This window comes from Chenopodium quinoa, unplaced genomic scaffold, assembly GCF_001683475.1.
Source record: "Chenopodium quinoa cultivar QQ74 unplaced genomic scaffold, ASM168347v1, whole genome shotgun sequence".
Taxonomy (NCBI): Eukaryota; Viridiplantae; Streptophyta; class Magnoliopsida; order Caryophyllales; family Amaranthaceae; genus Chenopodium; species Chenopodium quinoa.
Genome location: NW_018744290.1, coordinates 2,593,382 through 2,607,176, shown reverse-complemented (window position 1 = coordinate 2,607,176; position 13,795 = coordinate 2,593,382). Strand labels below are relative to the sequence as shown.

Here is a 13,795-nt window from a genome sequence, read left to right as displayed (position 1 = left end):
CCGCCTCCAACGGTCAAGTTAGTACTTGATTAAGGAGTAATTAATGCGGAAATTAAAGTGATTGAGTCTCTCTAGGTGAGAGTGTTTAATGTAGGTAATCTGCTTTTTTTAGCGTGATCAGCCTGTTATCTCCGTCATCCCCCTTAATGAGGATTAAGGGAGGTATTTATAACCTTGGGAAACGTGCCAATCCTAGGTTTAGGTTAACCTAGGGCTGATTGGGCTTCCCTCGGAAGTTGGGCCTGGGTGGCCGGTTATCCCAGGTGTCATGGGAAGGACACGTGTCGTGTCGTAATTGGTCCAAGGTGGACGGATCATTGCTTGACACGTGGCAGGCTCCTATTGGCCCATGTGACGGACACATGGCGGAACTTGATTGGTCCACTTGTCAGATGGTAATTGGTGGGAGCAAAATCCCCTAATCAGTTGGGCCGGTGCAGGGTGGGCGACGACTCAAGGGCCCCAAAAAAGGCCCACTAAAATTAGTATATATATATAATTAGTTTTCATGATAATTATAGAAAGTACAAGTGGATCAATGGTTAGGCCGTGTTTATTATACTCTTTTGACTAGAGTTTGAATCCCATTGGAGCCTATTTTCCAATGTTATCAATATCTTGCAGGGTCACTACAATAGCCCTTGGAAGCTTTTTATCCTATTATGAATGACATAAAGACGATTCTACAATCTTCTGCGACGTATAAGTAGAGGTGGACATGGGACGTGCTGGCCACGGGCGGCGACTCGTGCATAATAACGGCTATTTTCTCCACAGCCATAAACGGCTATATTAACGACTACTTTCAGCTTCCTAATTCCTATAAATACTTCACTTCTTCCTCTATTTTTTTCCACAATTCATCAACTCATCTATTCTCAAATCTTTTATTCTCTAATTCTTACTCTCTCATAATCTCTACTTCTCAAAAAAAAAAAAAAAAAAAAAAAAAAAAAAAAAAACACTCATATAATCTTTAATTCTCTAATTCGCTCAATTATAAAAATAAAATATAAAAAATTATTAATTCGGGAAATTAATTAGCGGAAAGCAATCGAAGTGTCGTTGTAAGATCTAACTCAACGTTATTTTAATTTGTTATTGTTATTATTATTATTATTATTAGAAATTAGTAGGGAGCCGAGATACAATCTGGCCTCCCACCCTCTAGCCGAAATTATTATTATTATTATTATTATTATTGTTGTCGTTGTTGTTGTTGTTATTGTTATATATTAATTTATTATTATTGTTATAATTATTGGTCTTGCCACTATTATTATTGTTATTGTTATTATTATTTGTATTATTATTATTATTATTTGTATTATTATTATTGTTGATATTATTATTGTTACTATTATTAATCATGACATCAAACCTGAAACCTTCTTCCTCCTCTAGGAAAGCCAAGTCAAAACGTACTAGTACTAGTACTAGTAGGGAATCACCAAATCCAAACACTTCAATGCCCCACCCCTTAACATGCCCAATCCGAACACTTCCACCCCCTTCTTCCATCCCCAAACCGTGGGAAGATTCGCACAATTTAACAATATGTCTCCTTGGAATATGTCTAGTTCGGGATTTCAATTAAACCAATTCTCATCTCATTTATACGGCTCACAACATGAATTTTCTTATCAAACTAACCAAGGTAGCCACACAAATGCCACCGGATCAAGTGAACAATCCCCTGAAATTCCAAACACCCAAATGTCAAACACATTAGAATGGTGTACCGAAGAGGAACTTGTCAATAGCAATTGAAAGAGTAGTGTTTGGAGATATTTTCAATTAAGTAGAATGGAACCAAAGCCAAGTGTAAGACATGTAACAAAATTTACTCGGCCGATCCCAAGGGAGGGACGGGATACCTTAGTAGACATGTAAAAAAATGTGGTGGTCCATCTAGTGGTCCAACTCAACCCAAAATTTCTCAATTCCATCCAAAAGGCTTCACTTACAATTATGAGAGAGATATAGATGAACTTGGGAGAATGTTAGTACATGCCGAACAACCTTTTCTTTTTGCTGAAAATGATCCCTTTAACAATTACATTAACCGAGCACTACAACCCGAACACAAAAAAATCTTTAGAAAAATTGTCCGTTCGGCTACCATGAAATCTTTTCTAGAGTACAAATTGAAGTTATATGATGAATTAAGTAATATTACTTGTAGAGTTTCTTTGGTTGTTGATGCATGGGATAATGGTTATGGATATTACTATTTGTGTGTGACTTGTCATTGGTTGGATACTGATTGGTTATTACAAAAACGCATTATCCATAAATTTTACAATGCTTGAATACCCCCACACCGGTTTTAATATTGCTCATCCTTTAATACAAGCTATTGATGCATATAATCTTGGCCCAAAATCATGTCTATGACTTTTGATAATGCAACTTCTATGATATTTTGTGCAAATTTAGTTAAAGCACAATTGATCGATGTAATATTAGATGGAGATGCACTTCATACTAGATGCATTTGCCATGTTCTTAACTTGTGTGTGAAAGATGGAACACAAGCAATTGGTCCATTTTATCACAAAGTTAGAAATGCTATTATGTCTATTAACAACTCTAACATGAAATTTCAAGAATGGAAAGCTTTTTGCAGGCAACAAAGGATAAAGGCTATTAAAATATCAACGGATTGTGCAACTAGATGGAACTCCACCTATGAAATGTTGAGTAGGGCAATCAAGTACAAGGGTCCTTTAACAATTTTTTATAATAAAAAGTTTCCACAATTTGCTTTACTAGGTGATGATTGGTCTAATTGTGAAAAATATGTGCAGTTTTTACAATTATTATATAGTATGACACATTGTTTTTCTTCTGTTTATAATCCTTGTGCTCATTCTTTTCTTAGCAATGCATGTTTACTTGCACAACTTTTCGCTGAACACCAATCACAACACGATTATGATGGATATCTTCCATCTATGGAGGAAAAATGGCATAAATGTTACACTACTTTTTCTGCGATTTATACTTTTGCTTCTATATTAGATCCAAGACAAAAGTATGATGGCACATTTTTATTAATTGTATTTATTTTCAATGCATGAATTTTGAAGATGATGTTGAATCTTATAAAACTAATGTGACCAATCAATTTTTTTCCTTATATAAAGTTTATGAATCTAAATATGGAACCGTGACTCGATTTGCTCCTTCTCAATCATCCAAAAATATAAGTAAAAGGGCCAAAGGTTTATTTGCACAAGCTGCTAACATGATGTCTAAGTTTTCAGGTAGTGAATCATCATCTAGGAGAACACAAGGCGATATTTCGGAGCTGCAAATGTACTTAAGTTACGACTTCATAAAAGGCATGGATGACGAAGAGAAGTACGGCCTTGACATCCTTGAATGGTGGAGATCACAAAGCTCGAAGCATCCAATTTTGGCGGGAATGGCACGAGATGTTTATGCTATCCAAATCTCCTCCGTTGCCTCCGAACGAGCTTTTAGTGCATCAGGGAGGGTTTTAGACGATAGAAGAACAAGACTAAAACCCGAAACACTTGAAATGTGTGTTTTTTCAATGATTGGTTGGATGCCAAAACTCGCCGTCAAGATCATACTTATGTAGAAAACGATGACGATGAAGGAACGTCGGGTTCTACTAGTTCTCAATCAATTCAATTGGCCGATGAACTTGGACAAGAAGAAGAAGAAGAAGACAAAGACGAAGAAGAACAAGAAGAATAATTAGATTATTACATACTATTAATTATAGCTAATTTTTGTATTATTGAACCCTGTATAATAAAATAAGCTATAAAGTTAAGTTATTCATCAATTATTGTACGATTTTTATCATTATAAATTATTGTATTATCGATTTATCGTACCGGCGTATAATAAAATTAAATAAGTTATTCATCAATTTTTGTGTTATTGCACTCGTAAATTTTTTAATTATATGCATTGTTGCTTTTTGCTAAATAATAATAAATACATATAATAATAAAAAATTAAAATTAATTATAATAAATTAAAAATAAAAATAACATAAATAATAAAGAGTAAAAGAACTATAATAATAAAAACAACAATAATAATATAATAATACAAAAACATAAATTAATAAAATTATTTAAATATACTTATTTAAAATTTGTTCAAAAAAATATATATCAATTTTTTTTAAAAAAAAAAAAAAAATTAAATAAATAATTCGGGGCGGCCCGCTGCCCGGCACGCCAGACACGTGGGTCGTGCCGTGCCGTGGGCTGGGGTGTGCCAAATGGTGGTCTGGCACGGCACGGCCCGCGAAGTGGCAGGCACGGCACGGCATGGTGCCCACCTCTACATATAAGTGTCAACATGTCTAGAGAGAAGGAAATAAGACAACAGATTATCTACCTTCCTTGGGTTTTTAAGTGCCAACTTATAAAAGATATACTCCTTCCACCCACTATTATCTGTAAACAAAGGGGTGTGTGCGGAACCCAAGACAAAATTTTTTAAACAAGATTATTGAAAAGTAAGAGGAGGGTGAACGGATAATTAATTTAAAATTTAAAAAAAAACCACAATTAAACAGAGGAGAACCACCACCGCTCACGGATGCTGAACCACCACGCCACCCCCACAAATCGTCAACAACCCACACGAAACCACCACCAAAACCCACCATCCCACGAACCCAAACCACCGAAACCCACCACTACACAAACCCAGACCACCGAAACCCACCAGCCGACAAGCCCAAACCAACAAAAACCACCAACGAACGAACCCAAACCACTGAAACCCACCACTACACAAACCCATACCATCAAAACCCACCAGCCGACGAGCCCAGACCACCGAAACCGACCGACCACAAAACCCACGAACCTAGACCACACACAAAACCAACAACCCTAAGAACGCACGAAACCCACCAACTCAGATCTGAAATCGGAACACTAAAGGGTGGTCTTCTTCTTCAATTCATGAGAATGGGATGAATTGAAGAAGTAAAGAGAAAGATAATAGGAAGATGAAGAAGGTGAAGAAATTTGATGATGGAGGAGGAGAGAGAAAGTAATTGAGGGAGATAAAGATGATGATTGAAATTTTTTGAGATTAATTACATTAGATTAGTTTTTAATTAATTTTGTTTTAAGTATGTAATTGAGGTATTAATTTTAAAGTAAGGGAATTGTAGTCAATTTGTTGAAAAAGAATTATTAAAATGGAAAAAAAGAACATTTGTTGCACATAATAGAAAACACCCAAAGATAATATATGTTGTAGATAATAGTGGGCGGAGGGAGTAGATCTTTTTTAGACATTAAAATATCTTATCTTCTTTTTGATAAGTTTAAGATGTACCTAACTCACATTGTATATATTACCTAATATTAAAAATAATCTATTATGATATACTTACTGGATTTTTTATTTACCAGAAATATCAAGTTTATGTAGAGTCACACGTAGATTGCCCAGAAATTTCATGGGCTTGGTAAGGTTTTGGGCCAAAATTTGAGCTTAGGTTGGCTTGGCCCTATTTGTTTGTTTCTTTTTTTGGACAACCTAAACTAAAATAAATTTTTAGTTGTAATTTTGGGCTAGCTCGAAACAGTCTGAAAAAGGCTCACTAGTTTTCGCTCACAATAAAGGGCCAGACACAATTTTTCAATCATTTTGTTTTACCAAGGCCCGACTCATGAATAACCCATATCTTTCAACTTGTGCGTTTCACCTAATAAGGCTTGATCAGCTCAAGTTATCCTTGATTAACACTAAACTTACTTCGTATTTTTTTTAAGGTAAATAGAACATACAACAAATATGTATTTAATTAGTTTACTATTTCGTACACTGTTATCGGTATACTCAGTTACTTCGCGACCTATACTAAGGATACAAAAAAAAAAATAGAAATAAGGAGATATAGTCCAAGGATAGGAGCAAAAATAAAAAAGGAAAAAATTTGTATCACTATCAAGTATCAATCAAACTTATCAAAATCTCAAAATTTCATCCAAAGAAGGAATGGCTACAACTAACCTCATTTTGACTGACAAATTCATCAAAAGCTGGACAAATAATGCAGGAGTACACATGGAAAGGCTGGACCAATTGCCTAATGGGTCCCAGACAATGTAATGCAGACCCAGTAGCCCAAACAATTGCCTATCAATCAAAATCTAGGCCCAATATTTAACTTTAAAGCTACTATGGAGTCCAATTTGAAAACCCAGCCCAAATTTTGCCTTCTAGTTTTTCATACGGTACTAAATTCAATTATTTTCTTCTGTTGTGAAGTTTTTATTTTTTTATTTTATATATATATATATATATATATATATATATATATATATATATATATATATATATATATATATATATATATATATATATATATGTATATATCATCTATATTCGAAAGAAAAAATAACCCATTGATACTTATTGATATAGTGATTAACTAAGGATTTATTGATAATTTATCTCTTAGGATTAAATATATTGTAGTGTACACAGTACAACGTACATGAGATGATATGTTGTCTAAGAATGGTTTTACTCTTCAAATTCTACCACCCCACTAATTTATTGGTCGTAAGGGTGTGTTCTCGCTACGACTCTACCTTTAAAAAAGTGTTAGAGCTAATTAAGTCTATTTAGGTCCAATTAGATTACCAATCAGGTGTAAATATAAAGTGAGAATTGGTTAATTAAGTCTAATCAGGTTTAATAGGTTAAATAGATAGACTAAAAAGAAAATTGAGATAAACCTTAAAAGACGAAAAAAAATAACACTATTTATATATTATGTATAACTATGCTTACCCAATGAATATCAATTTAGTGAAAGTTGTGAAAACGCTTTATGGGGATGCTTTCAGTACCTCGGTGGATTGAAGTCTTTAATTATTGTATATGTATATTGTTAGAAGATAAGTCTAATAAGTGAATGCCAATTATTGATTTGATTACACAATGCTCATATAGGTCCAAACACTTGTGAACTCATATGGCTCTATGTGAGTAATTATTGTATTATTAGTGTAACTCATGGCTATAAATACAATGCCATAGAAGTAAGAATACAATGATAACACTACAACAATTTCACCCATCTTCTTTCACTCTTTTACTCCTTTTATTAATCAAAACTTTTCTATCGGTAAATTCTTTAACACGTTATCAGCACCAGTTTTCAGTCAGGTATATTTATACCTACTTCTAAAAATTTATAACAAATAATACTATCTACTTCTAAATGTTTCGAGGAGTATGCTCTATAGTTGCCCATATTTGGGATCCTCTATAACAGAAACTCAAACATTTACTATATATACCTCAAAAACAACGGTGAAAGTTCTCTTACTTGTGAATTTACTACTATCATCTTTTGTTTATTCATGTTGATGTTTCTTTGTTTGATCCATGTTGATATTACATACTCATTTTACGTAAATTTTTATCTTAGTTATTATAATTGCTAAGTAGTAGCTTTGCATGCATATTATTATTAACTAGATTAACAAAAAGATGCAGCCTTTTATACTTATTATTTTTCTTACTTTTACATACTTTTTGTGTTTCTTTCCGTTTTCGAACCCATGATCTTTTATAGATATTAGGGCTCTCGGACCACTATGGCTTGCATTCCCAGTGTGATAACCTTTTACAATTATAAATATATATATATGGACCATAATTTTATGCCAGTACGTTAGACTATTATATGATATTTTTACAGTTGTACAGAACAGTAACGGATAAACCTACCTCTATAAAAGACGGATTTTTCCCCCAATTTCACCACAAATCCCTTATCCTTTCCCACTTTTTATCCAAAAATCACCTAAAAAAAAAAAATTCACCCCCTTCTTCTCCGATATGTTCCCCGACGACGGCAACCAAAACACCCAAAACACCCACAACTTCACTTTTGAGGAAGATTTAATGAAGATAAAACAATATTTCCTTCTAATTACGGCGCTTGTAATTTTATTAGTAGCAATATTAATTTTTGTCATTATGTATAAGTAAAACTCACTTATTTTGTCGTTTTAGTATATTAAAAGCTTGTTTTTGTTTTATTATGTATGTTTGTTGTTATTAATCATCATTGTATAATATTACCGTTATCATTATAATTATTGTTACTACTGTCATTGTTGTCGTTTTGCTGTTTTTTTTGCAACTAACATGATTAATTTTTGTCTAATCATATAATTACTCACAATAATAAACCAAGGGGGAGAAAAGACTATATTATTTATGGTTTATTATTATTAAATTTAATTATCACGTGTCTTATTAACTTAATTATAAATATGGAAGAACTAAACATGTGAGTTGTACATATAATTTGTTATTATAAACTAATTATCACGAAATTTGTTGTAGCTAAAATGGGAGACCTTATGAAAAGACAGTTCAGCATCTTAGATTTATCTGGAAAGAAATTTCTGGAATGGAAAGTGGACGCAATGATGAATTTGAAAGCTCAAGGCTTGGAGCACACTGTTAAAGAAAATAAAAGTCCCTCTGGTCAAACAACTGATACTACCACTTCTGCAATGACTGTTGCAAAACCTGTTACTGAACAAGATAAGGCAAAAGCCTTAGTGTTGTTAAGGCATCATTTACATGAAGGCCTTAAAACTGAGTACATGATGGTTGAAGATCCCAAAGAATTATGGGATTGCCTTAATGAAAGATTTGGACACCACAAAAGGGTGCTCCTTCCTAAGGCATTATTTGACTGGACAAATTTACGGTTCCAGGATTTCAAATCTGTAATTGATTATAATTCAACCATACATGAGATAGTGTCTATATTGAGATATTGTAATCATCCAGTTTCGGATGAACAGATGATTGAAAAAACACTCACTACCTTTCATGCAAGTAACATACTGTTGCAAGAACAGTATCGTGAAAGAGGTTTTAAAAAGTTCAATGAATTAATGAGTGTATTGCTTGTTGCGGAACAAAATAGTGAACTTTTGTTGAAAAATCATAACCTGAGACCAACTGGGTCTTTGGCCACTCATCATGAGGCAAATGCAACAAATTCCTATCCACCCGAGTCAAATGCTACAAGAAGAGGTGGACGTGGAAATTACAATGGCCGTGGAAAAGGCCGTGGAAATTATCGCGGACGAGGCCGAGGACGTGGTAGAAACAATTTTCAAAGAAACAGTAATTTCAAAAATTTTGAAAAACAGAAGGGACAGTCATCTGGAAGCCACAAACAAACTCTTTCAAAAGGAAAAGACACATGTTACAGATGTGGCATGACAGGACATTGGGGACGTACCTGTCGTACGGCCAAACATTTGGTAGACCTTTACCAGGCTTCTGTAAAAGGCAAAGAGAAAAATGCAGAAGCAAATTATGTTAATGAAGAAAATGCTCCATGTCCTACCCTTGATGTGTCCGATTTCTTCATGGACAATGCTGAAACTGGGAATGATTTCATTCTTGGAGAAAACAACAATGCTTAGGTTCCCCATCTACTAATGTAACATATGCTATGTTTTAATGTATTTTCTTAGTTCCCTGTATTTTAAATTTCTAGTCATGTACTTTAAATCTTTATCATCAATAAACGTTTGTATGATATTATTCTAAACTAATCTTAAATTTATTTTATGAAGATATGGATCTACCTGAAGTTAGTTCCGAATATCAATGCCTTTTGGACAGTGGAACAACACATACTATCTTAAAAGATAGAAAATATTTTTCACAACTAAAGTTGTTTCAAGCAAATGTAAACACCATTTCCGGGTCAGCTAAATTAATTGAAGGATCTGGAAAGGCTTGTATAATGCTTCCAAATGGAACAAAATTAATAATCAATAATGCTTTATATTCGAGTAAATCTCGAAGAAATCTCATAAGCTTTAAAGATGTACGCCAAAATGGCTATCATCTAGAAACAATGACGACAGATCAAAAAGAGTATATATGCCTCACGGCAGAAAAACATGGCAAGAAACATATATATGAGAAATTGCCAGCATACTCTTCGGGGTTATACCGTATAAACATACGACCCGTGGAAATCAATATGATATCTAACCAGAAGTTAGATGACAAACATTTGATTATTTTATGGCATGATCGTTTGGGACATCCAGCAACTGGGATGATGCAAAGAATAATAGCACATTCAGTTGGACATTCAATAAGAAATGTCAAAATTCCCCGATCAGATGAATTAACATGCTCTGCATGTTCACTTGGCAAATTAATAATAAGGCCATCTATGAACAAAATTGCTACTGAATCTCCAAAATTCTTGGAAAGAATTCAGGGAGATATATGTGGTCCAATTAATCCAGCATGTGGACCATTTCGATATTTCATGGTTTTAATTGATGCCTCTACACGATGGTCACATGTTAGTCTACTTTCAAGTAGAAATGTTGCCTTAGCAAAATTACTTGCCCAAATCATCAAATTAAGAGCACAATTCCCAGATCATACAATAAAGAAAATAAGACTTGACAATGCTGGGGAATTTACATCCCAAACATTTAATGATTATTGTATGTCAATTGGAATTGATGTTGAACACCCAGTAGCTCATGTTCATACACAAAATGGCCTAGCTGAATCACTAATTAAGAGATTACAATTGATTGCAAGACCATTATTAATGAGGTCAAGATTGCCATCATCTGCTTGGGGACATGCTATAATACATGCAGCAGCGCTAATTAGATTGAGACCTACAGCTTATCATAAATTCTCACCACTACAACTTGTTTGTGGTCGAGAACCAAGTATCTCACATCTAAAAATCTTTGGTTGTGCTGTATATGTTCCCATTGCTCCACCCCAACGAACAAAAATGGGTCCACAAAGAAGGCTGGGAATTTATGTCGGGTTTGAATCCCCCTCTATAATTAAATACCTTGAACCATTGACTGGTGACTTATTTACGGCTAGATTTGTGGACTGTCACTTTAATGAAACAGTATTCCCAGCCTTAGGGGGAGAGAAAGTGGACCCACATAAGAAAGAAATTGAACTCATTTGGAATGCAACACAACTGTTGATGTTAGACCCACGAACAAATATGTGTGAACAAGAAGTTAAGAAAATTGTTCATTTACAAAGTGTTGCAAATCAATTGCCCGATGCATTTGTAGACACAAAGAAGGTGACAAAATCACATATACCAGCAGAAAATGCCCCTGCACGTATTGAAATCCCAACTGGTAATAAGGCCATAGAAAATGAATCTCAGGTACGCAGAAAGCGTGGAAGACCACTTGGTTCAAAAGATTCTAAGCCAAGGAAACTAAAAAGATTGGATGGAATAGAAAATGAGACTAATAATGTTCCCCCGTCAGAAGGTCAAGAAAGACCAAATGTGGATGAAAGTAAAGAAAATGATGATAATCCAAAAGGGGACGAACAAGAAGACAACCCTACGGGGAATGAACAAGATGTTCAAAACATCGATAACAATGAAATTTCAATGAATTACGTCTCTACAAAGACTCAGTGGAATAGGAAAGATGTTATCGTTAATGAAACATTTGCAAATTCCATCGCAATCGACATCGTGTCTGATGAAAATGATGTTGAACCAAGAACTGTAGAAGAATGTCGACGTAGGAGTGATTGGCCAAAGTGGAAGGAGGCAATGCTGGCTGAGTTAAAGTCACTTGAAAAACGAGAAGTTTTTGGGAAAATAACCCTTACACCGGCAGGTGTAAAACCCGTTGGATACAAATGGGTATTTGTAAGAAAACGTAATGAGAAAAATGAAATAGTTAGATACAAGGCAAGACTTGTAGCCCAAGGATTTTCTCAAATTCCAGGGATTGATTATGAAGAAACATATTCTCCAGTGGTTGATGCAACTACATTAAGATTTCTGGTAAGTTTGACAGTCACAAAAGGACTGCAAATGCGATTAATGGATGTAGTGACTGCGTATTTGTATGGGTCACTCGATACGGACATTTACATGAAAGTCCCCGAAGGACTAAAACTACCAGAAAACCACAAGCCTAGACAACTGCTTTCCATAAAACTAAAAAGGTCACTTTATGGATTGAAACAATCTGGAAGGATGTGGTACAACCGTCTGAGTGAATACCTTATGAGAGAAGGATTCAAAAACAACCAAGTTAGTCCCTGTGTTTTCATAAAGCGATCACAATCAGGATTCGCTATCATTGCAGTTTATGTTGATGATTTAAATATCATCGGAACCCCAAATGAACTCGAGAAAACTGCAAAATACTTGATGAAAGAATTTGAGATGAAAGACCTTGGGAAAACTAAATTTTGCCTTGGACTACAAATTGAGCACTTGAGTCATGGCATTTTTGTCCATCAATCAAATTATACAGAAAGAGTTTTGAAACGTTTCTTCATGGACAAAGCAACCCCAACCAACTTCCCAATGGTTGTTCGTTCTTTGAATATGAAAAATGATCCATTCAGACCCCGAGAAGAAAATGAAGAGATTCTGGGTCCAGAAGTACCATACTTAAGTGCAATTGGAGCCTTAATGTACTTAGCTAACAATACTAGACCCGACATAGCTTTCTCTGTGAATTTGTTAGCCAGGCACAGCAATGCACCAACATATAGTCATTGGAAGGGAGTTCGACACTTACTCCGGTACCTACGAGGGACACAAGACCTTGGTTTATATTACCAACCAAAACAAGATGCTGCTCTCATTGGGTATGCAGACGCTGGATACTTATCAGATCCTCAAAATGCCAAGTCACAAAATGGATATGTATTCACTTATGGCGGCACTGCAATATCATGGAAATCAACAAAGCAGACATTGACCGCGACATCATCAAATCATGCAGAGTTGATAGCCCTCTATGAAGCAGGACGGGAATGTGTGTGGCTGAGGTCGATGATCAGTAATATCCAAAAGGAGTGTGGAATGAACGCAATAACAGAAGACCCAACCATCATCTTTGAAGACAATACAGCATGTATCGCTCAAGTAACTGAAGGATATATTAAAGGAGATAAAACGAAACATATTGCCCCAAAACTGTTCTTCACACATGATCTGCAAAAGGACGAGGAAATAAATATCCAGCAAATTCAGTCTTGTGAAAATCTTGCCGACCTTTTCACCAAATCACTTCCTTCGAAGAAATTTGAACAGTTAGTTCACAAAATCGGAATGCGACATCTTCGTGAACTATGCTGAGATCAGGGGGAGTATTATATGTACTGCACTCTTTTTCCCTTCGATCAGGTTTTTATCCCACCGGGTTTTTCCTGACAAGGTTTTTAACGAGGCAGTATACCAAAGCATATAATACAAAAATATTGGTGTACTCTTTTGGCTATGGGTCTTATCCCATAAAGTTTTACCTAACAAGATCTTTAGTGGCATTCAAGGGGGAGTGTTAGAAGATAAGTCTAATAAGTGAATGCCAATTATTGATTTGATTACACAATGCTCATATAGGTCCAAACACTTGTGAACTCATATGGCTCTATGTGAGTAATTATTGTATTATTAGTGTAACTCATGGCTATAAATACAATGCCATAGAAGTAAGAATACAATGATAACACTACAACAATTTCACCCATCTTCTTTCACTCTTTTACTCCTTTTATTAATCAAAACTTTTCTATCGGTAAATTCTTTAACATATATGTATATATAATATGACAAAATAAAGAAAATAACAAGTGTTAGGAATAAAATAAAAAGAAAATTGCTATGACAACAAAACAAAAATAGGACTAATAAATTATAGTACAGGAGTATATTAAGTTCATTCAGTCATCAAATGTTCTTTAGCTT

At 34.6% G+C, this 13,795-nt stretch overlaps 1 protein-coding gene across 1 annotated transcript; it reads left to right on the top strand.

Moving 5' to 3' along the window:
- The first annotated feature begins 8,384 nt into the window (after positions 1 to 8,384).
- LOC110695340 lies at positions 8,385 to 9,482 on the top strand. Its single transcript, XM_021872591.1, has one exon. It carries the CDS (start codon positions 8,385 to 8,387, stop codon positions 9,480 to 9,482), a length of 1,098 nt encoding a protein of 365 aa, XP_021728283.1.
- The last annotated feature ends 4,313 nt before the right edge of the window (positions 9,483 to 13,795 follow it).